The sequence below is a fragment of the Microcaecilia unicolor genome, chromosome 11 (assembly GCF_901765095.1).
Source record: "Microcaecilia unicolor chromosome 11, aMicUni1.1, whole genome shotgun sequence".
Taxonomy (NCBI): domain Eukaryota; kingdom Metazoa; phylum Chordata; class Amphibia; order Gymnophiona; family Siphonopidae; genus Microcaecilia; species Microcaecilia unicolor.
Window position 1 is genome coordinate 77,875,503 of NC_044041.1, and position 26,007 is coordinate 77,901,509.

Below are 26,007 nucleotides of genomic sequence, written 5' to 3' on the forward strand. Positions count from 1 at the left end.
AGCACACAATGCAAAATTATAAAGACAACAATACAACTGAATTCACCATGAGTATTAATCACAACCACATAATTCAGAAATCTGCGTGCATTAACAAATGCTGTTTCAAGAGTATTTTTTAAATGCTGTCAAATTCCTCTGCATTCTGAGAGCAGCTGGTAGCTTATTCCACTCTGTGGGTCCAGTGATGGAAAAAAACTCTCCTCCTTTGTATACTGAAATTGAAAACGCCGAAAATCGGGCACTTCCAGTAAACAGGAGTCTTCAGACTGGGGAGTCCGTCTAGGCTTGTACCAGTGTAGACACTGTAAGATATTGTGATGACTCCTGGAACAAACTCAGATGAACCAATACCAACAGTTTATACCTTCTCCTCTCTGACAGTGGCAACCACTGCAGTTTCTTAAAAAAAAAGGGCAACATGATCAAATTTAGACAACCCACACAGCAGTGAGACAGTAGCATTTTGCTACAATAGTTTAAACCAGACAGAATCAAACTTTGCAAAACCTTTTGAAAGTCCACCTGAGAAATCAATGGACATAGCTTACTTAACAATTGTAAGTAAAAAAAAAAAAAGATTTCCGTACAGCAGATTGAACCTGTGGTTTAGAAGACATTGCTGAATCAAACATCCCCCCCCCAATTTTTTACCACATGGGACACTCGCAGTATTAGTCAATACAGTTTCAGAATGAGAGATGAGAATAATCATGTCTAGGGCTGGACACACCAAAAACCAGGTCCCTGAGTTCAAACCCCTTATCTGCCCGTAATGAAGCTATTAGACTAGGAGAGAACCATGAAAACCAAGCTTTATTTACAAAGCAATACAGAGGAATAGCAGAAAAGATTTCCTTGCAATTCCTAACACTAATGCCTACAACCAACATAAGCAAGCACGTTGCCCTTTATTTAAACACATACTTCAATTCCAGATAAAATCTGATAACTACCTAGTTTGATCGCAGCTCTTAAAATATGATCTGCAAATGCCGTTAGTCCTCCATTCACCGATGTTAGCTGGATAGGTCCAGTAGCAGGTGACAGAACTCGGAACTGAGCTGAATCCTTTCACAGCCTTGTATGCGATTTCTTATCAGTCATCATGTTCTTCAAGGTATGATAACTCCTTGGACAAATATTGGCCAGGGACACTGGATTATGTGAACCTCCGATATCCCGATATAGGGTGGAACCCTCACATCGCACATTCATAATTGTGGCCGTTAAAAACCTGTGCATGGCTTCAACTTCTGATACCAACAGTATTTATGCACAGAATAGCATTCTGCTACATTCACAGATGTATGTACATGTAACTCCAAGTGTTGATAATGCTTTTTTTGTGTGCAAAATACAGCTGCTGCTAGTGTAGACCTGTGTGTGTATGTGTCCAGTGTGTTTCCCATATTAACACATGTTGTGTTTTTTGTTTTTGCATGCTTTTGTAACTGCATCGAGCAGCAAACATTTTTCTTTATGCTTGCGTTAGGAAACTGTGCACTGAACTTAACACATGGCTTTAATGCAAAGTTACTACACTGGCCATCTGTGTGCTAAATGCCTCAGTGGTAGTTGCGATGTAGCTAAAACATGGCAGAGTCTTAAGCCTCCTTTTTAATCTACTTTGTTTTGTGGAATAAATGGCAATTTAATTGTGGTACTACCTCTTTTTATAAACCTGTTTTCCGAGTTCACTCTGTTTACACTTGCATTTCTAAGTGTATGCCTGCATTGGGGTCTGATGAACATAAGTGATAAATATTTAACTATTTCCAAGTGTTTGAACAGTAACTAAAATCTTATTCAGGCCCTGATGCTCAAAACTCCGGTGCTTTTCTGAATAGTGCCGTAAAAATACCACCAGAACAGCGCAGAACAACACCCTAATGCTCGGCGCTAATGAGATGCAAATATAGGCACACTCATAGCATTGAGCATTAGGGAGTTTGGCGGGAGGATTGTGCTGGCGCATTCACAGAAGAGTTCTGCAGTAAGCTTGGCTCCTGTGCCCGGTAAAATCCAAACATGAAGCACACATTAGTGTCTTCTTTTTGCGGCCTAAATATAAGTTTGTGTTTAATTATTTATAGCTTGGATGCTTATTTAGACGCAGGAAACAGTTGCCAATCTGTGCTTTCACTTTGGGCGTTTAAAAAATATATATATATATTTTTAGCATGGATGCTTTAACAGATGCCAGTGTATGCTTTCGCTTGAATCTGCTGTTTCTCATGACCAGCGCTTAAGGGCTTGCATAGGCTTCCTTCTGCTTTCAAAAGCAATCACATTTCATTAGGTTTTGCAGAAACAATCATGAGAAATCCTCTCTTCTAAACACCCTAATGCCTACTCTGACCTGGCTTTATTTTTTGCAGCGGTAAGGCAGTTTTGTTTTGGGCGCTCTTTTCTGAGCACTGGGAAGGAATGCAAAATGACCTCTTTAACATGAGCTTGACTACACTTGCATTCTATTTGCGCTAGTACCTGGCGCACTCGTTTCCCGCTTTAGATCCCTCTGAACATTCTATGCAGGTAAATGTGGGTGCTAGTATAGCGCTAATGGCCTCTAGCGCCCGCGTTTACTTTTGAGCATCGGGGGGGGGGGGGGGGGTCCTTAGTGCATTAAACATTAGTATTGTGGTTGGGGTACCAGGACCTGTTAAAATTGGCCTGCTGTGCTGTTCTTCAGGCTGAGCTGCTATTCATTAAAAGGGGTGGGAGTATGTGAGAATAGCAGGGAGGGAGGGTGAAGGGGCGAGAGCCTGTTAATATGTCAAGGGACATACTCCTTCCTAACCTCTCCCTTCAACTGCAGGCATCAATTCCAGCTATAAGGATTGTATAAGCATTTCAACAATTAACTCTCTAAATTTCAGTAGTTCTGAACAGTTCATTTTAAAAATATATATTTACATCCCTTTTCAGCTGTCTGTGTTGTAGTGGAGGAGTGGCCTAGTGGTTAGGGTGGTGGACTTTGGTCCTGGGGAACTGAGGAACTGAGTTCAATTCCCACTTAAGGCACAGGCAGCTCCTTGTGACTCTGGGCAAGTCACTTAACCCTCCATTGCCCCATGTAAGCCGCATTGAGCCTGCCATGAGTGGGAAAGCGCGGGGTACAAATGTAACAAAATAAATAAATAGTCAGGCTTTACATGTTTTAGTGTGATAGAAGTATGGGGCTTAGAGGATCAGTAGAGAAATGCTTTATTGTACCTAGACTCATAATGATGGATGTGCATGAGTGGGAAAGCATTCACCAGCTTTATAGAAATTTGTTTGGGTATCTTCAGCAGTGAATAATAATAACAGTAGAATAAATTGGTAAACAGTTGTTCTAAGTACCAGCTGAATTAGGTCTTTTACTAGTACTGCAGTATATTGGGCCCACTGTTTTCTCTTGTGTGCTTTTAAAAGGCTGGGTCCCATGTAGTCCCTCTTCCTGTGATGAGAAACATCCTTGTTGTGCAGCAGTGCTCATAGTTTCAGTAAAGGAGCACAGCAGAGAAAGACACTGGTTTTAATTTGCAGCCTTTCCTTTCTTTTCTTTAATGGTAGATTTGTGTTGGCGGTGGGCAGCGCTGTCTTCGATGCAATGTTTAATGGGGGAATGGCCACAACTTCTACAGAGATTGAACTGCCTGACGTGGAACCTGCTGCCTTTCTAGCCCTGCTGAAGTAAGCCATGGAATTGTCCTCGTGGGGGTTGTTTTATAGCTAGTCACTGGGAGAAACCCTTTTCTGTTCTTATTGTCTTATATCTGTATTGTGAAATATCTGTATTGGGAAAGCTGCTCAGTCTGATTTTCTACAGATGGGTACAGATATTCTGTTAAATCTTGTACTCACAAAGTGGAAGGGGCATATAGTTTGTGAATACTTGTATGGTTGTCCATAGACTAAATGAGTGAAACCTTTTATAAGGTGTGCATGAATTATGAGTTCTGTAGAATTTACAAGCATACAGTATTACCTGGCTTGTACAGCCACTGAAAACCAATGGAGGGTTGCATTCTGAGCAGAGAAAATTCTGTAATGATCCTGCACTTTTCAGCTCTGGTCTCCCCTGCACCAGTTCAAACTGCTTTTCTGTCTTAATGAGAAAATGTTGCTGTCTGCATGCCTTAGGTTTCTCTATTCTGATGAGGTTCAGATTGGTCCAGAAACTGTGATGACAACACTGTACACAGCTAAGAAATACGCTGTGCCCGCCCTAGAAGCACACTGTGTGGAGTTCCTGAAGAAAAATCTCCGAGCTGACAATGCCTTCATGCTTCTAACTCAGGTACGAGGAAATGCCTGGCTGTGCTTGTGATACTGTATTTTTATCCTGGAAGAGGATTGCCTGAGCAGTTTTTGGCTTGCAGTTTAAAACATTTTGCGCAAATCCCAAAGCTAGAAATCTGTTACTGAGCTTGGCATTGTTCTTTGGGTGTCATTTGAAAAATTTTTTTTTTAAATGTGTTCCTTCTCTTATTTTATTCCGTTTGAAAATGTTTTTGTTTGGATTCTCAGTTTAATTTCCAAAGTGTTAATCTCAAAAATTGCATAGCCAAATCCTTTTATTATTATTAAATAAAATTTACTACTACTACTACTTAACATTTCTAGAGTGCTACTAGGGTTACGCAGCGCTGTACAAAATACACAAAGAAGGACAGTCCCTGCTCAAAGGAGCTTACAATCTAAAGAACGAAATGTCAAGTTGGGGCAGTCAAGATTTCCTGGGTAGAGGTGTAGAGGTTAGGTGCCGAAGGCGACATTGAAGAGGTGGGCTTTAAGCAGGGATTTGAAGATGGGCAGGGAGGGGGCCTGGCGTATGGGCTCGGGGAGTTTGTTCCACGCGTGGGGTGAGGCGAGGCAGAAAGGGCGGAGCCTGGAGTTGGCGGTGGTGGAGAAGGGTACTGAAAGGAGGGATTTGTCTTGAGAGCGGAGGTTACGGGTAGGAACGTAAGGGGAGATGAGGGTTGAGAGGTAAGGAGGGGCTGCAGATGAGTACATTTATAGGTTAGTAGCAGAAGCTTGAATTGAATGCGGTACCTGATCGGAAGCCAATGAAGTGACTTGAGGAGAGGGGTGATATGAGTGTATCGGTTCAGGCGGAAGATGAGACGTGCAGCAGAGTTCTGAACGGACTGAAGGGGGGATATGTGGCTATGTGGGAGACCAGTGAGGAGTAGGTTGCAGTAGTCAAGGCATGAGGTAACGAGAGAGTGGATGAGAGTTCGGGTGGTGTGCTCAGAGAGGAAAGGGCGGATTTTGCTAATGTTATAGAGGAAGAAGCGACAGGTCTTGGCTATTTGCTGGCTGTGCGCAGAGAAGGAGAGGGAGGAGTCGAAGATGACACCGAGGTTGCGGGCAGATGATACGGGGACGATGAGGGTGTTATCAACCGAAATAGAGAGAGGAGGTAGAGGAGAAGTGGGTTTGGGTGGGAAGACAAGAAGTTCGGTCTTGGCCATGTTCAATTTCAGGTGGCGGTTGGACATCCAGGCAGCAATGTCGGATAAGCAGGCCGTCACTTTGGCCTGGGTTTCTGCAGTGATGTCAGGTGTGGAGAGATAAAGCTGGGTGTCGTCAGCATAAAGATGATACTGGAAGCCATGAGACGAGATCAGGGAGCCCAGGGAAGAGGTGTAGATAGAGAAAAGAAGGGGTCCAAGGACAGAACCCTGAGGGACTCCAACAGAGAGCGGGATAGGGGTGGAGGAAGAACCATGAGAGTGTACTCTGAAGGTACGATGGGAGAGATAAGAGGAGAACCAGGAGAGGACAGAGCCCTGGAACCCAAAAGAGGACAGAGTGTCAAGAAGTAAGTCGTGATTGACAGTGTCAAAAGCAGCGGATAGGTCAAGGAGAATGAGGATGGAGTAATGACCTTTGGATTTGGCGAGGAACAGGTCATTACAGACTTTGGATAGTGCCGTTTCTGTCGAGTGAAGTGGGCAAAAGCCAGATTGAAGCGGATCGAGGATGGTATGAGAGGGCGAGAAAATCAATGCAACGGCTGTGAACGGCGCATTCAAGTATTTTGGAGAGGAAGGGTAGGAGGGAGATGGGGCGGTAGTTGGAGGGACAGGTAGGGTCAAGTGAAGGTTTTTTGAGGAGAGGTGTGACTACAGCATGCTTGAAGGTGTCAAGGACAGTTGCGGTGGAGAGAGAGAGGTTGAGGATATGACAGATGGGGGGGTGATAGTAGGAGAGATGGTGATAAGTAAGTTAGTGGGGATGGGGTCTGAGGAACAGGTGGTGCATTTCGAGGAGGAGAGAAGATGGGCGGTTTCCTCTTCGGTGATATCAGGAAAAGAGGAGAAGGAGGCCTGGGTTGATTGGTTGAGGGAGTGAGGATGAAGAGGAGGAGAAGGTTTAGTGGTGAATTCGAGGTGGATCTTCTGGACCTTGTCGCGGAAGTAGTCGGCCAGTGATTGAGGAGAGAGGGGGGGTGGGAGCGGAGGGCACTTTGACGAGGGAGTTGAGGGTGGTGAAGAGACGACGAGGGTTAGAGCTGAGGGAATTAGTCAAATGAGTATAGTAGTCCTGTTTGGCGAGGAATAGGGAGGACTGGAAGGAGGATAGCATGAATTTGTAGTGAATGAAGTCAGTATGGGTGCAGGATTTCTTCCATAGGCGTTCAGCCGATCGGGAGCAGGAGCGAAGGTAACGGGTGCAAGGGTTAAGCCAGGGCTGGGGATTAGTGCACCTTGTGGGACGGGAAACAGATGGTGCAAGGGTGTCAAGGGCGGAGGAGAGAGTGGCATTGTAATTGGAAACAGCCTTGTCAACAGATTCGGAGGGCGTGATGGACGGGAGGAGATCAGAGATAGTAGCGGATAAGGTGGGGGGGGGTCAACAGCCTAGAGATTCCTGGAGGTAGTGGTTAGTGTTGGGCGGGACTGAGGGGGAGGGTGATGAAGTGTGAATGTGATCAGGTGATGGTCAGAAATGGGAAGAGCAGAGACGCAGAGATTAGAGGGCGAGCAGGTAGAAGAGAGGACGAGATCAAGACAGTGACCAGATTTGTGAGTAGGGGTGGTGGAGCTCAGTTGGAGGTTGAAGGAGGAGGTTAGGGTGAGGAATTGAGAAGCGTATGAGTCGGATGGGTTATCCGTGTGTATGTTGAAGTCACCAAGAATGAGGGATGGGGATGAGGGCTTAAGAAAAACGGAGAGCCAGGCATCAAAGTCAGTAAGGAAGGAAGGGAGGGACTTATCAGGGGGGGCGGTAGATGACTGCAACTCGGAGTGGCAGTGGGTAGAATAGACGGATGGAATGGACTTCAAAGGATGAGAAGCAGTGATACTGTGGTAGGAGGAGCAGTTGAAAACTGCAGGAGGGCGAAAGCAGTAGGCCAACGCCGCCACCGCGGCTAGCTGTGCGGGGCGAATGGGAGAAAAGGTAGCCTCCGTGGCAGAGGGCTGCGACTGAGGCAGAGTCGTCGGGGGTGAGCCAGGTTTCGGTTAGGGCGAGCAGATGGAGGGAATGGGAGATGAAGAGATCTTGGGTGAAAGTAAGTTTGTTGCAGATTGAGTGGGCATTCCACAGGGCACACGAGAAGGGGAGGGAGGAAGAGGGGAGGAGGGGAATGGAGATGAGATTGGAGATATCGCGGGAACGTTTGCATTTACAAAATTTGTAAATATTCATAAAACTACCCATCACCACTGCTTCTAAGAAAGAGTAGAACAACGTGTAAGAAATACAGTCATAATCTTCACAATATTCTTTCTGTAAAAGTATAGCTTGCAATGTTTCAGTTATCAGTATAATCACTGAAGTACAAAAATACTCGTAGGGGAAAAATCCTCACAACCCTTCCTTCACTTCTGTGTATAAGAAGAAAATGTGGTAGGATTATCCAGGGTAAAATCATTTCACAGGCATAAAAAAAACCCTTGTGTTAATTTGATAAAGCTTCGGTGACATCAGCTTTCATGGGTCCTATACCCAATGTGACATTATCAAAAGTTATAAATATAAACGCAAACATTACTGAGTGGAGGAGTGGCCTAGTGGTTAGAGCACTGGTCTTGCAATTCAGAGGTGGCCAGTTCAAATCCCACTGCTGCTCCTTGTGATCTTGGGCAAGTCACTTAACCCTCCATTGCCTCAGGTACAAACTTAGATTGTGAGCCCTCCTGGGACAGAGAAATATCCAATGTACCTGAATGTAACTCACCTTGAGCTACTAACTGAAAAAGGTGTGAGCAAATTGCATGAATGTCTGCATCAAGTTTATAAGTTTTTTTGATAGTCACATTGTGTATCGAACCCATGAAAGCTGATCTCACTGAAGTTTTAACAAATTAAGGGCCCTGTTTACTAAGCTGTGTTATAGGCATGTTAACATTTTTAATGCACATTACCCATGTATGCATGTTAACTGTGGACGTGCCTACACGGTTAGTGTGCGCGCTAATTGTAGGAGCATTAAAAACGCTAACATGCCTTAGTAAACAGGGCCCTAACACTCAGGTTTTTTTTTAATGCCTGTGAAGTGGTTTTACCTTGGATAATCCTACCATATTTTCTTCTGATACACAGAAGTGGAGGAGGGGCTCTGAGGCTTTTTTTCCCTATGAGGTGGGGTTTATTTTTTTGTTTGTGCTGCACTGATAATATTGATATCTGAAACACTGCGAGCTATACTTTGAGAGAATATTGTGAAGATTGTGTATATTATCTAGTTCCTCTTCTACTATTAGAAATACAATCATAAACAAAAGGCAGTAAAACAGCAAAAGCAGAACAAAATTAGTTAAAACTCCCAAGAATAGATATTTCAAAAGAACAGAGCAGTAGTGCATCAGTAAGACAAATTTCTGGCAAATATTTATGTAAAATAAGTCTTCACGGAGGAAGTGACGTCACCGATGTGAACGGCAGCTCAAATTTGGAGCTCCGCGGGGACGCGTCGAAAATAGCAATTAATCCCCCACATTAAACGGATTTCATTCCGTTAAAAGTTGAGTTGAACTTACCGGATTACATGGCAGCAAGAAAGAGACTTTCAAAATTCAAGTTCACGGCCGAATCGGCGAAAGCGGGAGGCAGAGCGCTGGAAGTGCAGCCTCAGCGCGAAAACAAAATGGCGCCGGAGGACCCTGAGTCAGATAATGAAATCGAGGAACGGAGCGGCAGAGAGGCGGAACTTGAGAGGAGTGAGATTATCAAATGGTTCCAGGAGTTGAAAACAGAGATGATTAACACTAGAAATAGTATTCACGCGGCGGTTAAAGAACTTCGTGAAGAGGTAAAGGACATTGGTAACCGCGTGGGTGAGACTGAGGAACGCCTGGAGGAGATGGAGGCGGGGGTGCAGAGCCTGGAGAACATAACCAAAGAGGAGAAAAAGAGGCGAGAGGAAATGGAGACCAGGCTAGAAGATCTAGAGAACCGCTCACGAAGGGGAAATCTGCGTTTCAAAGGAGTGCCTGAGGAGGCCAAATATATAGAAGCAATGAAAGTGGTGGAGGAAATTTGTCACTTCATTCTAAGGCAAGGTGGAGACCCCCAGGATAGCACAGATAAGACTGAAATTAAAATTGACCGAGCGCACCGGAGTCTGGGACCGCAGCGGGGGGAGAACCCCAGGGATATTATTGCCTGCTTCCATGACTTCCAGGTAAAGGAGTCTATTTGGAGAAAAGCTCGTGCCCTGGGGGATATACAATGGCAAAGCAACAAAATTCAGATTTACCAAGATCTGGCGCAATCTACTTTACAAAAGAGGCGGGAATTTCGCGAAGTGACGAGATACCTGCAAAAGGCTGGCCTGCGCTACAGATGGATTTTCCCTAATGGCCTTATGGTCACGGTGGGAAATCAGACAAGGAAAATACAATATCCGGCTGCAGCAAGGAAAATCCTGGAGAACATGGGATGTACAGATCTTCCGGAGGAGATAAGAGGACCTGCTAAGGGAGGCAATGGAGAGAACATTTCAAACCCAGGCAGATGGCTCCAGCAACGGAAAAGGGGTGACAGCATAAGCAAAGCGAGGAAGGAGCGTGGCACGGAGCAGCAAGCGGACACTTGAATGGACCAAAGTAAATGGGCTAATGCCAGTGTGTAAAGTTTGATCATAGGATCATCTGTAGTAAGTGATACCATGTTGGTAATGTTTAAATGCTTATAGAAGTATGAAGAAGAAAGAATATATAAGGAATGAATGAGGGAGAGGGTTTCACTGACTGAGAGGGGGAGATAAGAGGGGTCGAGATCCCCAGGAGACGACACTTCCCTAGGGGTAATTTGGCAGCTTTTGGTAGCGGCCAGTTGGGGGGAAGGGGAGGAGGGAGGGGGGAGGGGGGGAAGGGAGGGGGGAAAAAGGGTGGGATCACAGTGGGGTCATGGAATGTAAATGGCTTGAATACACCTGAAAAAAGAAGTATTGTAAGTAGGGAGATACTTAAAATGCAGTGGGACATTATTATGTTGCAGGAGACACATATTCAAAGGAAGGATGCACGGCTTATTCAATATAAAAACCTGGGCCAGAACTTTATATTGGCAGACCCTAGAGGGGGGAAAAAGGGAGGCTTGGCAATTTATATTAAAGAAAGGGTGCCTTTTGTACATGAGCAAACCTTTCTGGAGAATCAAGGACGATGTATTGCAGTCACGGGGAAGATTAATGAACAACAGATCACATTAGTTAATATATATGCACCCAATGAAGGACAAGGTGCATTCTTTGAAAAATTAAGATTAGAATTAACCAATTTTGTGAGAGGGGAAGTGATTCTAGGAGGGGACTTCAATTGGGCATTAGCGGATTTAGACCATTCGAAGGGAAAGAAAAAGGGTGGAGGTTCGGCAAATACGACTAAATTATTGAATATGGTCAAGGACCTGGATTTGATAGATGTATGGAGATTGCAGCATCCCGGGCAGCGGACATATACCTTCTATTCGCACGCCCAACAAACATACACTAGGATTGATGCAATTTGGGGTTCCCGTAACATCTGGGGGGAGGTTGGAGATTCGAATATAGGAAATATTCATATATCGGACCACGCCCCTATTTGGGCATCATGGAGAGGTTTGGGGAGAGAAAAAGGTCACACCTTCTGGAGATTGAATGAATCTCTGCTTGACTTAGTAGAGGACTGTGAAGAAGTTCGGAGGGTGATAAAGGACTATTTAGTTTACAATGATAAGGGGGATGTGACAGAGGGAACGCTTTGGGACGCTCTTAAGGCCGTGGTGAGAGGACATTTGATAAAAAAAGGTAGCCAGAGGAAAAGGGAGGGGCAAAAGAGGGAACTTGAGGTAAGACAAAGACTAGCGACCCTAGAGGCTCAACATCAGGGTGGTCAGTGCCCGGAAATACTCTCAGAATTGAGGGAATGCAGAGTTGATTTACATCACATTCAAATAAAACAGTTGGAATTCCACAGGAAGTTAGTTCAGCAAAAGTTTTTTGAATACAGTAATAAATCAGGTCGGATGCTGGCACGTTGCCTCCGCCGGAGACGGGTGGGCAATACTATAATGAAACTGAAGGGGGAGGGGGACACAGTATTATATCAGGATAAAGAGCTTAGGGATCGGTTTGCCCAATTTTATGAAGCTTTGTACACTAAGGAAAGTGGGGAATCCGGGGAAATGATTAAAGAATATCTAAGCGGGTTGGGGTTGCGGAAATTGACCGAGATACAAAGAGACTTTTTGGACAAGCCCATATCATTAGAAGAGATAGAGAGAGTTATCAGAGGATTAAAGGGGGGGAAAGCGCCGGGACTCGATGGGTACACGGCTAAATACTACAAGTTAATGAGCAAGGAAGTAGGACCGCTGTTGTTACGGGTAGGAAATGAGTGCTTCATATCAGGGAAGCTGTCGGGTAGTATGTATGAAGCGGGAATCTCGGTGATTCCTAAACAGGGGAGGGATCCCACGCTGTGCGCATCCTACAGGCCTATATCTCTTATAAATATAGATATTAAAATATTAGCGAAGGTTATGGCGGAGCGGATTAATAAATTTCTGCCCCAATTAATCCACGAGGATCAAGCAGGCTTTGTCCCGCATAGGCAAGTAGCGGATAATATACGGAGATCTCTTAACATAATATGGGAGGCCCAACGTAGAGGTGGGGACTTTGTACTCTTGACAACAGACGCAGAAAAGGCCTTTGATCGGGTGGAGTGGTATTATTTATGGGAGGTGTTGGAGCATATGGGGTTTGGCCCAGGGGTACTGACATGGCTTAAGGGGCTGTATGCAACACCAAAAGCTCGTATAAAAGTCAATGGGGGATACTCTGATCAATTTCGGATACAGCGGGGCACACGTCAGGGCTGCCCTCTGTCGCCCTTGCTCTTTGCTCTGGCGATTGAGCCGCTGGCGCAGAGGATTAGGGAGACGGCCAGTATTGAGGGGATTGTGGTGGGTGCTCAAGAGCATAAAGTGGCGTTATTCGCCGACGATATTCTTTTCTATGTGAGTTGCCCGGAAAAGACCCTACATCATATATGTATGGAGCTCCGAGCATTTGGGGGAATATCTGGATTTAAAGTCAATTATGACAAGTCCGAGGTGTTGGGTATTATGGGTCATACTCATGATTTGAAGAGAATATTATCCAGATTCTCCTTTAGGCAAGCTAGAGAGAGCTTTCGTTATCTTGGGATCAGGCTCCCGCGAGATCTTGGGTCTTTGTATGGAATTAATTATGTTCCCTTGATCAGAGAACTTAGAGCAGATTTAAGCAGATGGAAAAATGGGCTACTTTCGTGGTGGGGCAGAATAGCAGTGATTAAGATGAACCTACTTCCCAGACTGCTATTCCTCTTCCAGACGCTGCCATTGGAAATTCCCTCGGGTACCCTGAATAAATTACAATCTGATATATCAAATTTTGCTTGGGGAGAGAAAAGGGCGAGGCTATCCAGGCGAATTATGTGGAGCGGAGTGGAAGAAGGGGGAAGGGGGATGCCCAACATTACATGGTACTATCAAGCAGCACAGTTAAAACAAGTGGCGGAATGGAGCAAGGGGGACAGGGCACCCATAACGATGTTAGAGCAACAATTGGAGCCTAGGTGTAATTTAGAACGGGGACTGTGGGGATCGGGAAAGATGTGCGCCACCCGGGGGGGAAAGGGCAACCCATTTATAGGGCACCTATTACATACCTGGGAGGTGCTGAAACGCAAATTTAAAAAAGGAGTTAAAACCTCTACACTGGCTCACATTATTCATGAGGTCGAGTTCCCAGCTGGAGAAGCGGGGGGAGCGTTTCATGAATGGTATAGAAAAGGCCTGCGAAGATTCCGAGACTTAATGTCGGATGGCACACTAAGGTCATTTGAGACATTAAGAAGGAAGTTTGACCTGCGGGAGTCTGATAACTATGCATATTTGCAAGTCAAACACTATATGAACAAACAGGGGTGGTTGCGGGCAGACCCGAGGGAACGGGAACCCCTAGAGAACATCTGGGTTACACTGGAGGGGGGGAAGAGAGGCATTTCAAGGTTATATAATTACATGAGAGGCAGCACACTGACTAAATTACCTTACATGAAGGCCTGGGAGGGCGATTTGCATTGTGAACTAAATGTGACGGAATGGGAAAGGATATGCATGGAGGTGAAAAAGGCATCGGTGTGTGTGTTGATAAAGGAAAATGCCTTTAAAGTCTTAAGCAGATGGTATTATACGCCAGATAGGCTAAAACGAATGTATGCGGGTGCCTCAGATAGGTGCTGGCGATGTGACAATGACATTGGGAGTTTTATACATGTGTGGTGGTCTTGCCCTTCAGTACGCTCCTTTTGGGAAGAAATAACTTTGTACCTGACCTCTATTTTGGACACACAATTTCCTGCAGAACCTAAGTGGTGCTTGCTGGGGTGGGGAAATAAAAGGGGCAAGAAGTGGCAGAAGCGGTTAAAAAGACTAAGCCTATCAGCTGCGAAACTGGAAATAGCAGCCCATTGGAAGCAGAGAGTGGGACCTACGGTTCCAGAGTGGAAAACGAGGCTCCGTACCATAATGGGGCTTGAACAGCTGACGGACAGACGGAGGGGCAGATTTGACCCTGCAGCGGAAGAGTGGTCACACTTGGAGCGTTTATGGACTACTGCAATCACAGTACAGAGTATTCAGCCATGATGGGGGGGGGGGGGGGGGGGGGGGAGAAAAGTCATTATGTTTTCACATGGTTGTATTGCAGTTCACTTTAATATTATATGTGGTACAGCGGTTAGCTGAATATGTGTATGTATTTAGGAACAATGCGATTTAATAAAACTACTTTTCAAATCAAAAAAAAAAAAAAAATAAGTCTTCACGTGTTTATGAAATTCCAGCAAATTGGATTGTAATGTAACATTGGAAGGGAAGGAATTCTAAGTAATTAGATGTATTGTAGAAAGTTTCTGAACAAAATAAAGGGAAGAAAGCATTGCCTTGCCCTGCCTTTCTGAGCACCAGTTAACAACCTTTTAAAGCATAGTTTCCTGTAGCCTTATAAGAGCCAGTCTTTCCTGTTCTCGCCACCCCCATAACTTTTGAATTGGTCATCCAGTTTTAAGAAGATTTGTGTCTCAAACATTGGAGTGCTCAGAGACTCAGTTTGCCCTTTTTGTGTTCCACTGAGTGAGACCAGTCACTGATTTTTCAGTGGCATTACCTGGATAATGCTGCTGACAAGCAATGCAGACTGTCCTGGGTCCAGTTCCAGGCAGAGGTGGAAAGTATAAAGATAAACGGCAGTATCCGGGTAATTCTAAATAGCATTTTTGCTGACCTGTCTGAATATCTGTGCTGGATAACTGTAGTGTCTAGCAGCATACCCGATTGCTTTGCTTTCCACCGATATCCTGTTTAAAGGCTGGTGCTGAATCTGGGTATATGTTTAAATACTACAGCAACCATTAGTTAAAAAAAAAAAAAGAAGAAAAAAGACAGTATTTTTCCTTTAGGAAAACAGGTCTATTCTATTAAAATGGGTCATAGCATACAGTGATGTCCTCAGGCATTTTTAAAGGTGCCCTGCCATTGGTTAATGCCTGTGGCTGCTAGCTGTCTCTAATGTTTAACCCCCCACACACCTTTTATAAAGCGTGCAGTAATGCTGACACAGCCCATTCACTTCAAATGGACTGTGTCAGCATTACTGCACCGGCAGCTGCTAGTGCGGCTTTGTAAAGGGGGGGGAGGTGGTTAGTGTTATATCTGTAATCCAGAAATACACATAAGAAATGCTGTGATAATCCTGTGCAAATTTCTGTCTGCAGTGGAGGAAAAAGGTGTCGAGAAATGTTCACACCTTTTCTTGTTTTATTTGTGACAGGCAAGGCTCTTTGATGAGCCTCAGCTGGCCAGTTTGTGCTTGGAAAACATTGACAAAAACACAGCAGATGCGATCACTGCGGAAGGATTTACAGACATTGATTTAGGTATGTTTTGGAACAAGATCAGGAGATGCTTTTGGAATACCTTTTGGTCACCAAACTGCTGTCTCATATTCTTGGAGAAAATTAAATTTTCCTTAATCCTGGTGTCTGTTCCACTGTCTGGTAATCTTGTCTTCTGTTTTGATTTGGTACATTTGGTTAAATTTTAAATTAATTCATTTTGATATACTGCAAAATCATTATAAAATATCTAAGCAGTTCACGACGTCAGTTAAAACTAGGTAGTAGTTTGTCTGGTTTTATTAAACCTAAGAAAAAGCAAAATATAATAGAAGGAAAAACGCTAGGAAAAAACAAAAGGTAAAATATACAGTATAACAGGGGATTAAGAACAAAAGTGAAGGAGTACAAAAAAGGCAGGGAAGTAAGTTACAGCAAAGGGCAAAAGGACTCCTTTTTGTTGAAAGGTTGAACAGATAAGTCTTGAGGTTGGTTCTCTTAACAGCTACTGCCTTCTCTCTCCACCTCTCTCTTTAGCAGTACCTTTTTTTTCTGGAGTGTGTGAGGGGTGAATATAGCATTACTGTGACTGCTCATCTCCTCTGATGATTACCCTGCAATTAAGAAATAGACCCAGCTGCTCCAGTGTGCTGATGTCATCAAATGGTCCCATGCAGGGAAGGGGCAGCAAGGACAGCAGTTGCTGAGACAGTGCCTAATAGACTCAGGAAGTTGTTCCAGTGGCTGTGCCAATTGGCTCCCCTTTCTCATTTTGCATGCTTTTATTATTTTATTATAATTATAACTAGGAGATCCTTATCACCTCAGAGGACTGAGCACAGCGGTTGCTCATCTCATTAGTTACACTGCTGCAGCAGGCCTATTTCAGATCACACTAGTTCCTTTCTGTTTCTGCCAGTCTGTATTACCACACTGATTCTGAATTATCAGTTTGTTTTTCTGTTTTGATGAAAGCCATTTTGCTGGTGGGATGGAGGGGAGCTTGATTTCTTTATCCCTATTTCACTGACTAAGTGGAGTTCAAGTATGGAGATGACAGGTTAGTTGTCTAAGGGGGAGACAGAAGTATGTGCTTTGGGTAAATCGGTGCTGAATATATTTATATAATTCAGAATAAGTTCCTAAAGTCACTGCTGGACAAATAACCAGTTGATGTCACAAGGTGATTTCTAGGCAGCATGTCATTGCTGTGCCCCTCCTGGCTGACAGGAATAGTATTAACTTCTTGCCTAGTTTTTTTTTTTTTTTTTAGGGGGGGGCAACCTGGCATCTATTTCAAGGTGGTTCTTGATCTGTTCTAGACCTGCTTAGTTGGACTTTCAGGTGGTATGCACGAAATCCAATTTAAAAATCTGGGTAATCTGGTACCATATGTAGCGGTCTGTGGCTGTGAAGGAAAATGGAAGTGAAATGAGTTGCCAGCTGCCAGTGAAGCATGGTTTATTTAAATCTTAGGTTGACCCATAACCGTATCATTTAGTACGAACCCAAGCAGAAAGATATGAAACTGATATTTCTCAAGTTATGACCACTAGCTTGAAATTCAAGCTTAGGTTGCTTTTACATGATTTCATTACTAAATGTCCTTTCTGGCTAGCTATTCAAGCATGAATAAAATTCAGCTAAGGTGACAGCTTGGTTATGGCTACGGAAAGCATATTTCTGAAAATACTTGGGTAAGCATGATCAGTGATAACTGCAATTTACCCAGATGCCTTGCAGCACAGCTAATGTTGTCAGTTAATGATGCAAGTGTTACCTTTTGACAAATTACCATGCTTTCACTTCTAAACTGGAGTGTTTACTTATTACTAAATCTAGATTAGTATTACAAGTAAATGCAAGATACTTCTCCAGAACAGTAATATTCAGACGCTAGATAAAATACTATATGGTTATTGAAGAGGTACAGAAAATGTTAAACTGATTAAAATTTAACAAATGTTTTGTAGGTTAATCTTAGATTTAGCTTTATTCCAGTGATATTCCGCAGTTTTTTTCACAATAGGTTGTAGGCATGATAATATGGAGTAGAAATGCCGAGCATAACATGGACTTGATGGAAAATGCCATATTAACTGTGTACTTCGCCATGCACATTTAACATCTCATCTGTAAAACATGTATGACAAAATTGTTTTTGGCTTTGATAATGGCTGGTGCATCATGACATCAATGTGGTGCTTTTTTTTTTTTTGCTTATCTATGTTGTAGCCATAAATTTAGTATTCTACATCCCTTATACTGTGTGCTGGAATCTTTAAATGTCTGGCTATCAATAGAAATCAAACAAAATAAAACATGGAAAAGAAAATAAGATGATACCTTTTTTATTGGACATAATACATTTCTTGATTAGCTTTCGAAGGTTGCCCTTCTTCGTCAGATCGGAAATAAGCAAATGTGCTAGCTGACAGTGTATATAAGTGAAAACATTCAAGCATTACTATGACAGTCTGACAGGGTGGGAGGATGGGGGTGGGTAGGAGGTATGCATGGGGACATCAAAGCATATCATTGATATTTTATCCACACCCATCCTGTTAGAATATCAATGATATGCTTTGATGTCCCCATGCATACCTCCGACCCACCCCCATCCTCCCACCCTGTCAGACTGTCATAGTAATGCTTGAATGTTTTCACTTATATACACTGTCAGCTAGCACATTTGCTTATTTCCGATCTGACGAAGAAGGGCAACCTTCGAAAGCTAATCAAGAAATGTATTAAGTTATGTCCAATAAAAAAAGGTATCATCTTATTTTCTTTTCCATGTTTTATTTTGTTTGTTTTCTATTGATAACCTTAAGAGTGGACTAACACGGCTACCACACTCCTCTACTTTAAATGTCTGGCGAAACAGTTGTGTAAATTTTTTAAATTAGCAAATGCAAAACTAAGACAAATAACTCAGTACAGTTAGCTGGGAAGATTTTATAGTAGATGTCTACTGATTAATTTGTATGTCTGTAATACTAAATTACTGAATGGTAATGGCTATAGACCTAAAACATAACTGAAAAGCTACATTTTTAACTGAACATTTTAAGAATGTAAGGGGGAATATTTTAACATATTGAGGAAACAATCCTACAAAACAATTTGAGTAAGATAGTTTAAAATGTACAAGACAAAGATTTCCATAATGTTGCTGACTGAAAATGTAAAGGAGTATTGCCTTTTAACAGTGTAATGGGAATTAATGCAAGCTTCAGTTTATCATTTATAAAATCTGTTGTTGCAAGAAAACATTAAGTTGGTTCTTCTATCTGATTAACAATTTTTGTGCAATTAAGTTGGCTTTTAGTGACCAGGGCTGTTTAAAATTAAATAAATCCAGTAGCTGCTTGTGTGGCATCTCAGTTTCTGAGAAATGTTTATTCTGAGCTTGCTCCATGGGTGGGTGGATTTAGATTTTCTGGGGGACATGGAAACATCTAAACTTATGTAAACATACCCACCTTTAATTTTTTTTTCTTAGTTCTGGTTTTTGGGCTTTAAAGAGTTTACATAAATCTAAAATTCATGTCCTGTTACCTTCCAAAACTTACACTAGTTTTGATAAAGTATAATTTTGCACATTGTTTGGTCCTGTTTTCTAAGGTTCTAGTGTATTTAAATGTAACTTGCCATGAGCTAAATCTTAATAAACTTAAAAAAAAAAAAAAAAAAAAAAAAAAGAAGTATGTGCTTTGGAACTTTTCTGATCATGGAGTTAACCACTGGAGACTTATTCCCACCTCCGTTTTGAAAGAAGGTGAAGGAGCAAGTGGGTGTTAGGTCACTGGTTCAGGATAAATGTGGGCTAGACATCCTTGGAGCAGTACGGGAAGGATAGGATCACTTCTGCTGTCATCCCCTAGGTTATGGATCTTTCCTAAAAGACAGCCTAAAGTACTTCTGTCCTGTATTCCAGACACATTGATCGCAGTTCTGGAGCGTGATACTTTGGGGATTCGGGAAATCCGTTTGTTCAATGCAGTGGTTCGCTGGTCCGAAGCAGAATGCCAGCGCCAGCAGTACCAAGTGACACCAGAAAACAAACGGAAAGTTCTGGGAAAAGCGCTCTCCCTCATTCGCTTCCCACTCATGACTATAGAAGAGTTTGCAGCAGGTAACTAATGAACCCCCCCCCCCCCCCCAATATTTCAGGAACATAGAACCTGTCTTAGCCTGAATCTGTAATTATCTGGAGTGGTTTTTGGTTGTAATGGGCATTATAGCAAAGCACGGATCTCCAACAGTAACTTTTTATCTGTTATAGGGTATGTTTGTGTGTGTGTGTGTGTATGTATATATATATATATATATATATTTCGATAGATAGATAGATAGAGATATATATATTGTTTGGATTGTGTTCATACCTTTTCAGTAGTAGCCCAAGGTGAGTTACATTCAGGTATACTGGGTATTTCCCTGTCCTGGAGAGCTCACAGTCTAAGTTTGTACTTGAGGCAATGGAGGGTTAAGTCACTTGCCCAAGATCACAAGGAACAGCAGTGGGATTTGAACTGGCCACCTCTGGATGTCAGGACTGGTGCTCTAACCACAAGGCCACTCCTATATATCTATATCTAGGAGTGGCCTTATGGTTAGAGCATATAATGTTTTTTTTAACTTGAGACCATTTCTGCATCTAAAAAGAGCACCTGAAACACTTCACATATTTGTGTCCAGGAGACATTTTAAGGTGCGTTTATATAGATGAGTCTTAATATATAGTCAAGCTTCCCTTGTATCCTTCACCAGCTGAATATCGTGGTTGGCTGGTAGCATGGCAACACTGCGCGGCGTGAAGTAAGCTTCCACGAAAAACCGACAAGGTCAACTTAATGACATGATTTTAGTTCCTCAATGCGAGACCGCATTTTGTGGTGTACTTCATCAGGAGGAACCACTCCCAGAAACCATCGGGACAGTTGTCTAAGTGGGAAATCCAAATTTCCGCCTCCACCTGTCCCGATGGTTTCTGGGAGTGGTTCCTCCTCATGAAGTATAACACGAAATGCGGTCTCGCATTGAGGAACTAAAGTCATGCCATTAAGTTGACCTTGTCGGTTTTTCGTGGAAGCTTACTTCACGCCGCGCAGTGTTGCCATGCTACCAGCCAACCACGATATTCAGCTGGTGAAGGATACAAGGGAAGCTTGACTATATATTAAGACTCATCTGCATGTGGAGTTCTATGATTTTGGAATAACCGGGACTTTGTCCTTCATATTATAAAACTGTGGGCTGCTTTGAGTAAGCCGCTCATGGCAGCTGTTTTGGAATTTTGTTTGAATCCAGTGCAAGGAAAGAGCATTTTATATACACCATCAAAAGTCAAAGGAAGACGTTGGATTTGAACTCTAAGTATAAGCATTGCAATGTCTTGTTGGGGTGCTGTATTTTGCGGGTGGTGTGTATGAGTTTGTTGTGCTTGCGAGGGTGACGGTGTGAAAGGTGTGTGGAAGTGAATTCCATGGAAATCGAATAAGTTTGTTGATAATATATTGGCAATAATTAAAGTGTTGATGTTTAAGTAATATTGGAGTACTTTTGTAGTAGATCGTAGCAGTGATCATACTCTAATGTAAAGCTGGTTCCCCCTGTGTGAACTGGATTTTTACCACACTAGGAGGTGACAGAAAAGCAGCTTTCAGAGGTAGATTTTGATGGACCTTCGTGTCCTCGCAGGGAGCTATGAGAGACCAGTGACAAGCTTAACCCGTATCTTTTGCTTTCCTTTGCAGGTCCGGCTCAGTCAGGTATTCTCACTGACCGTGAAGTAGTTAGTCTCTTCCTCCACTTCACCGTAAACCCTAAACCACGCGTGGAATTCATTGACAGACCTCGCTGCTGCCTGAGAGGGAAGGAGTGCAGTATCAACCGTTTTCAGCAGGTGGAGAGCCGCTGGGGTTACAGTGGGACCAGTGACAGGATAAGGTGCGGCTCCATGTAGGAGGATCTCTCCATGCCTCCCACCTTGTGAAATTTAGCTTTGATGTGGGGTAGAGATGAGACAGTTATGACCTGGAATGAACTGTTTTGTTTGTCAATCTTCTGTACGCAGCTATTCTCATTACGTGGGAATTCGCCCTTACTTTAGGAGTGATCTTTGCACAGGCAAGGGCAGGAGAGGTACAATTATGTACAAAATTAACATTATGGACTGCATTCTGTAAATAGTGACAAAAAAATCAGTGCCAACTAATAAAAAGTGCTAAGCGCTATTCTATAAATGTTAGGAGCCATTTATAGAATAGCGCTTATGATGGGAACCAATGCCCAGTGCTTCCACCAGCTGCCTTTCAGGTGCTGTGGAGGACTTGCAACCCATCTGCATATCCTCACAGTGTAGTCCAGGGTGACTCCCAGGTCCACCACGATCCTTCCAGGGCCTTCGCTCCAACATCATCTCAAATCGTTCATACTTTCTTCCTGCTGTTTCTTATGGCTCCAGAACAGTTCCTCCTCTTGGCACTTTCCCTTCCCAATCTTTCTTCATCTGAAACCACTGTATACTGCAGGAACACATTGCCCACATTCTGCTTCCATCATCTCACCATCCCTTTTGTCTTCTCCGTACCTCTCATTCAACCATCTCCATTCTGTCTGAGTACATCTCATTTTTGTCGCTGTTTTGCTTCTCCTACTCTTCACCGTACTCTCTTGCTCCTTCTCCCGCTCTTCTGGGGATATCGATCTCAATCTTGGTCCTCCACATCAGCTCTCATCCTGTTCCTGCAGGTCACACAGTGATGTCTCCAATCTTATTTCTGTTCTTCTCCTCTCCTCTTCCCTTTTTCTCTCCCTTTCTCATGGGCTATGTGGCATGCCCGCTCTGTCTGTAACAAACTTTCCTACTTTCATGATTTCTTTATCTCTTGTACTCTCCATCTGCTTGCCCTAACTGAGACTTGGCTTTTCCCTGAAAACTCTGCTTCAGCTGTGGCCCTGTGTCATGGAGGTTACCTTTTGACCCATATTCCTCGCACGGTTGGCCGTGGAGGTGGTGTTGAGCTACTACTCTCACCCTCTTTAGATTTCAGCCTCTTCTTCCACCTCAGTCTCACTGCTTTTCTTCCTTCGAAGTCCACTCCATCTGTCTATTCATTCCTCTGCCTCTCAGAGTAGCTGTCATTTATCAACCCCCTGATGTCCCTTTCTTTCTTTTTTTTTTCTCATTGACTTTGACTCCTGGCTGTCATTCTTTCTTGAACCTTCATCTCCTTCCCTCATTCTTCTGGATTTTAACATTCATTCTAATGATCCCTCTGACTCTTATGCCTCTCAGTTTCTCGCTTTTAACATCCTCTTTCAATCTTCAACTGTGCTCCACTGCACCTACTCACCAGAATGGCCACTGTCTTGATCTTATCTTCTTCTCCAACTGCTCATTCTCCATTTTTTGCACCTCAGCTCTTCCCCTCTCTGACCATCATCTGATAACTTTCACACTTAAAACACCTTCCCCTCGCCCTGTCTCGTTCAATCTCCACCATTCATTTAGTAATCTTCAGGCTATTGACTCTTCTACTCTGTTCTTCAGTGTTTCAAACCTCTGGTCAACCACTGTGTTATCCAAGTCTGTCAATGAGGCTGTCTCTTCCTATAATACTGTACTATTCTCTCCTCTGCTCTGGATACTTTCGCTCCTCCAATTCCATGTTCTGTAAGGCGTACAAAACTCCAGCATTGGCTGACCTCTAGAATCTGCTACCTATGTTCCTGTGCCCAATCTGCTGGATGCTTTTTGCTGAAATCCTGTGCCCATGCTGACTTCATACATTTCAAACTCTTGCTGACCTGTTGCTCTTTCACTTGCCAAACAGGACTACTACATCCAGTTGACAAACTCTTAGCTCAAACCCTCTGTGTCTCGTTGCTACACTGAACTCTCTCCTCAAAGTGCCTTCACCTCCTCCTTCTGTTTCTCCCCAGACTCTGGCTGAGTACTTTTATGATAAGGTTCACAAGATTAACCTTGAATTCCATGGCATCCCACAGATCAATCCAGAGGCTTGTGGGTTGTGTCCCTCTACCAGCAGGTGGAGATAGAGAGAATACCGAGGTTCAGCTGGCTGCACAGGTCCACATATAGCAAACCTTGGAGGTTCTCTCTATCTAGCAGGTGGAGGGACATCTCTGGTTTGATCTGGCTACTGGGGTCCTTTGGGCCTAGTTTAGCACAGACAGGGGTTGAGTGGCTGTTTGCAGCTTGTGGTGTACACCTGGTGGTGCCAGGTCCCTCCAGGTCTCCCTCTACCTTTCCTCCGTTGCCCAGGGCTGATGGCCTGATCGGGTGTTTCCTTTCTCTTCTGACTAAAAAAAAAAAAAAGGTAAGAGACTTTGTTTTTGTTTAATCATACGGAGGAACTGGACGTTCTGCTGAGTCAGTTTTGGGGTAGGCGTTTGTGGAGCATGTCAGTGCCTTCTGAGGTGGCTAAGCACTACTCCCGGTGTGGGGGCCGGAGAGCAGCATCGGGGGAATGTGATTCCTGCCGCTGTCAGCCCGCAGTGGGTGTTCAGCGCGACGGGGGTTCCCCTCAGGTGTCCAGAGAGTCGGAAGCGCAGGGGATAGTTTTGGTGGTTTCCTTGGGGCAGTTAGTGCAGCGCGCATTGGCGGGCGCCATTTTTCCTCTCAGGTGCGACCCGCTCCGCACGTGGCAGTTGATAGACAAGAGGCGCAGCGCGCTTCTGTGGCACAGGCTCTGATGGAGGGAAGCGATGTACAGGGAGCAGGGGAGTTCATTTTTCCCCGGATTTTGTTTTATTAATGCACAATGCCTTTCATTTGAAGAAGTCAGGAGCTTCTCTTCAGGCAGCCCCGTCTCTTCCTCAGCAAACTTCGGTTGCTGCAGCCTCTAAGTCTTTCCTGCCAAAACATGCCTGGGTGGAGATTTTGGATCCCGAGAAGCTATCTGACACAGATGGCCCGGTTTTGTCTCTGGGCTCTCTCCAGGGCCGTGCCAAGGGTCTCTGGTGCCCCCCTGCAGACTATCAGTTGGTGCCCCCCCCGTCTCGCTTCTTCATTAGATGTTTCTCCATTGCTACCTGTCTTTCCTTTAGACTGAAAACTACAGGCCCAGCTAGACCTGACAAAAGGGTCTATCACACCCTTCAGTGTCAAGCATATACTAGAAAACTGTAAATTAGCTTACACAGGAAAGCAGTTTAAAAAAAACAAAAACACAATTCCTGCTGTTTCTTAACACTGCTCTCCAGAGAAAGCACTGCCTTTATAAAGAGGCTTTTCAGTGGGACTTAGCCTATTAAAAACTATTAGCATAATTAGGAATGGCCAGCTCTTGTAACTGCAGAAACCTAAGCTTTGATTATGCATGTTCCTGTCTTTGTTACAGTGGGGGAGGGGGGGGTCTCTTCATCTCATTTACAGAGTCTGACCTCCCTGGCTCACTGGGAGCCCAGTCTCTTGGAGACTGCTATACATTGCAAAATAAGATAGCAGATGTAAATTCTCAAAGTGGACATATTCCAAACACTAAAATGAAAATAAAACTATTTTTTTCTACCTTTGTTGGCTGGTGACTTTCTTTTTCTGATCATGCTGGCCCAGTATCTGATTCTGTTGCTGGTATCTGTCCTCTTAACTCTGTTTCCAGGGCTTCCTTTCCACTGTATGTATCCCTCATTGATAAGTCTCTGACTCTAAAGTTTAGCAATTTCATTAAAGCAAAATGTATTTTCAAATATCACAAACTCTCCCTATCCAAGCAGAATGTTTTATATAAAAGCAATCAGATTTTTACTTACCAGCTATTCTACACTATACGTCAGCTAAACTTCCTCTTTGAACCTCAGCCAATTAAATGGATTTTAGCTGTAGCTATGATAATTATGTACACATCATTGCAGTCATGCCCTCCTCTCAGTGTACATGCTCAAAAAACAAAAACTTTGAACCACTTACAGATAACAATTACACTATTTATTTTTTATTTCTCCCCAGTCTCACTTGCACACCTGCCTCCAAACCTGTTCTCTTTAATTTGAATGTTGTTCCAAAGCCATAAATAGCTGCTGGTTGTACTCTTTGAAGCAGCTTTAGCAGAGCAGCGTTTCTGTCTCAGCACTGCTGGGCTACCTTCACTTCCTGATGCGGGAAGGGCAGGGGAGAGAGGAGAATCACAACTTCAGGTAAAAGATTTTGCAAGTGAGTGGCGCCCTCTAGAGGTCGGCGCCCCCCTGCATTGCTTACCTCGCTTACCGTGTCAGCACGGCCCTGGCTCTCTCTCAGAATCTTTGGATTTGGCAGATGAGGTCACCCTGCCCTCTGAGGAGGTGGATGATTCGGCAGCTTACCCGCAGGGAAGAGCTTCCCTCCCTGATTGTTAGGGCTTTTTAGGTTTTGGCCATTTCCCCCCTGAATCGTCAGGGGGAGCAGGTCCGGTGCCCTCTATTATGTCTGGCACCAAATGCCCACCTCGTTCCTTTCATGTGTATGAGGCCATGAAGATCCTTATTTCGGTGCACTGGACTGGGCTTAAGGTTGTTTAAAGCTATGTCGCGTTTTTATGCGCTACCTGCTCCTGACTTAGAGTTGCTGAAGGTCCCTACGGTGGATTCCTTAATCACAGCGGTCACTAAGAAAACCACTTCC

At 43.8% G+C, this 26,007-nt stretch overlaps 1 protein-coding gene across 2 annotated transcripts in view; it reads left to right on the forward strand.

Annotated features, from left to right (window-relative positions):
- Positions 1 to 26,007, forward strand: part of BTBD2 (BTB domain containing 2) — an 89,196-nt gene that overhangs the window by 42,990 nt on the left and 20,199 nt on the right. For both annotated transcript variants that reach the window (XM_030220097.1, XM_030220098.1), the window contains exons 2-6: positions 3,562 to 3,681; positions 4,132 to 4,288; positions 15,311 to 15,416; positions 19,315 to 19,512; positions 21,137 to 21,329. In XM_030220097.1, the coding sequence (XP_030075957.1) occupies positions 3,562 to 3,681; positions 4,132 to 4,288; positions 15,311 to 15,416; positions 19,315 to 19,512; positions 21,137 to 21,329 (774 nt within the window). The remainder of the gene's footprint in view (positions 1 to 3,561; positions 3,682 to 4,131; positions 4,289 to 15,310; positions 15,417 to 19,314; positions 19,513 to 21,136; positions 21,330 to 26,007) is intronic.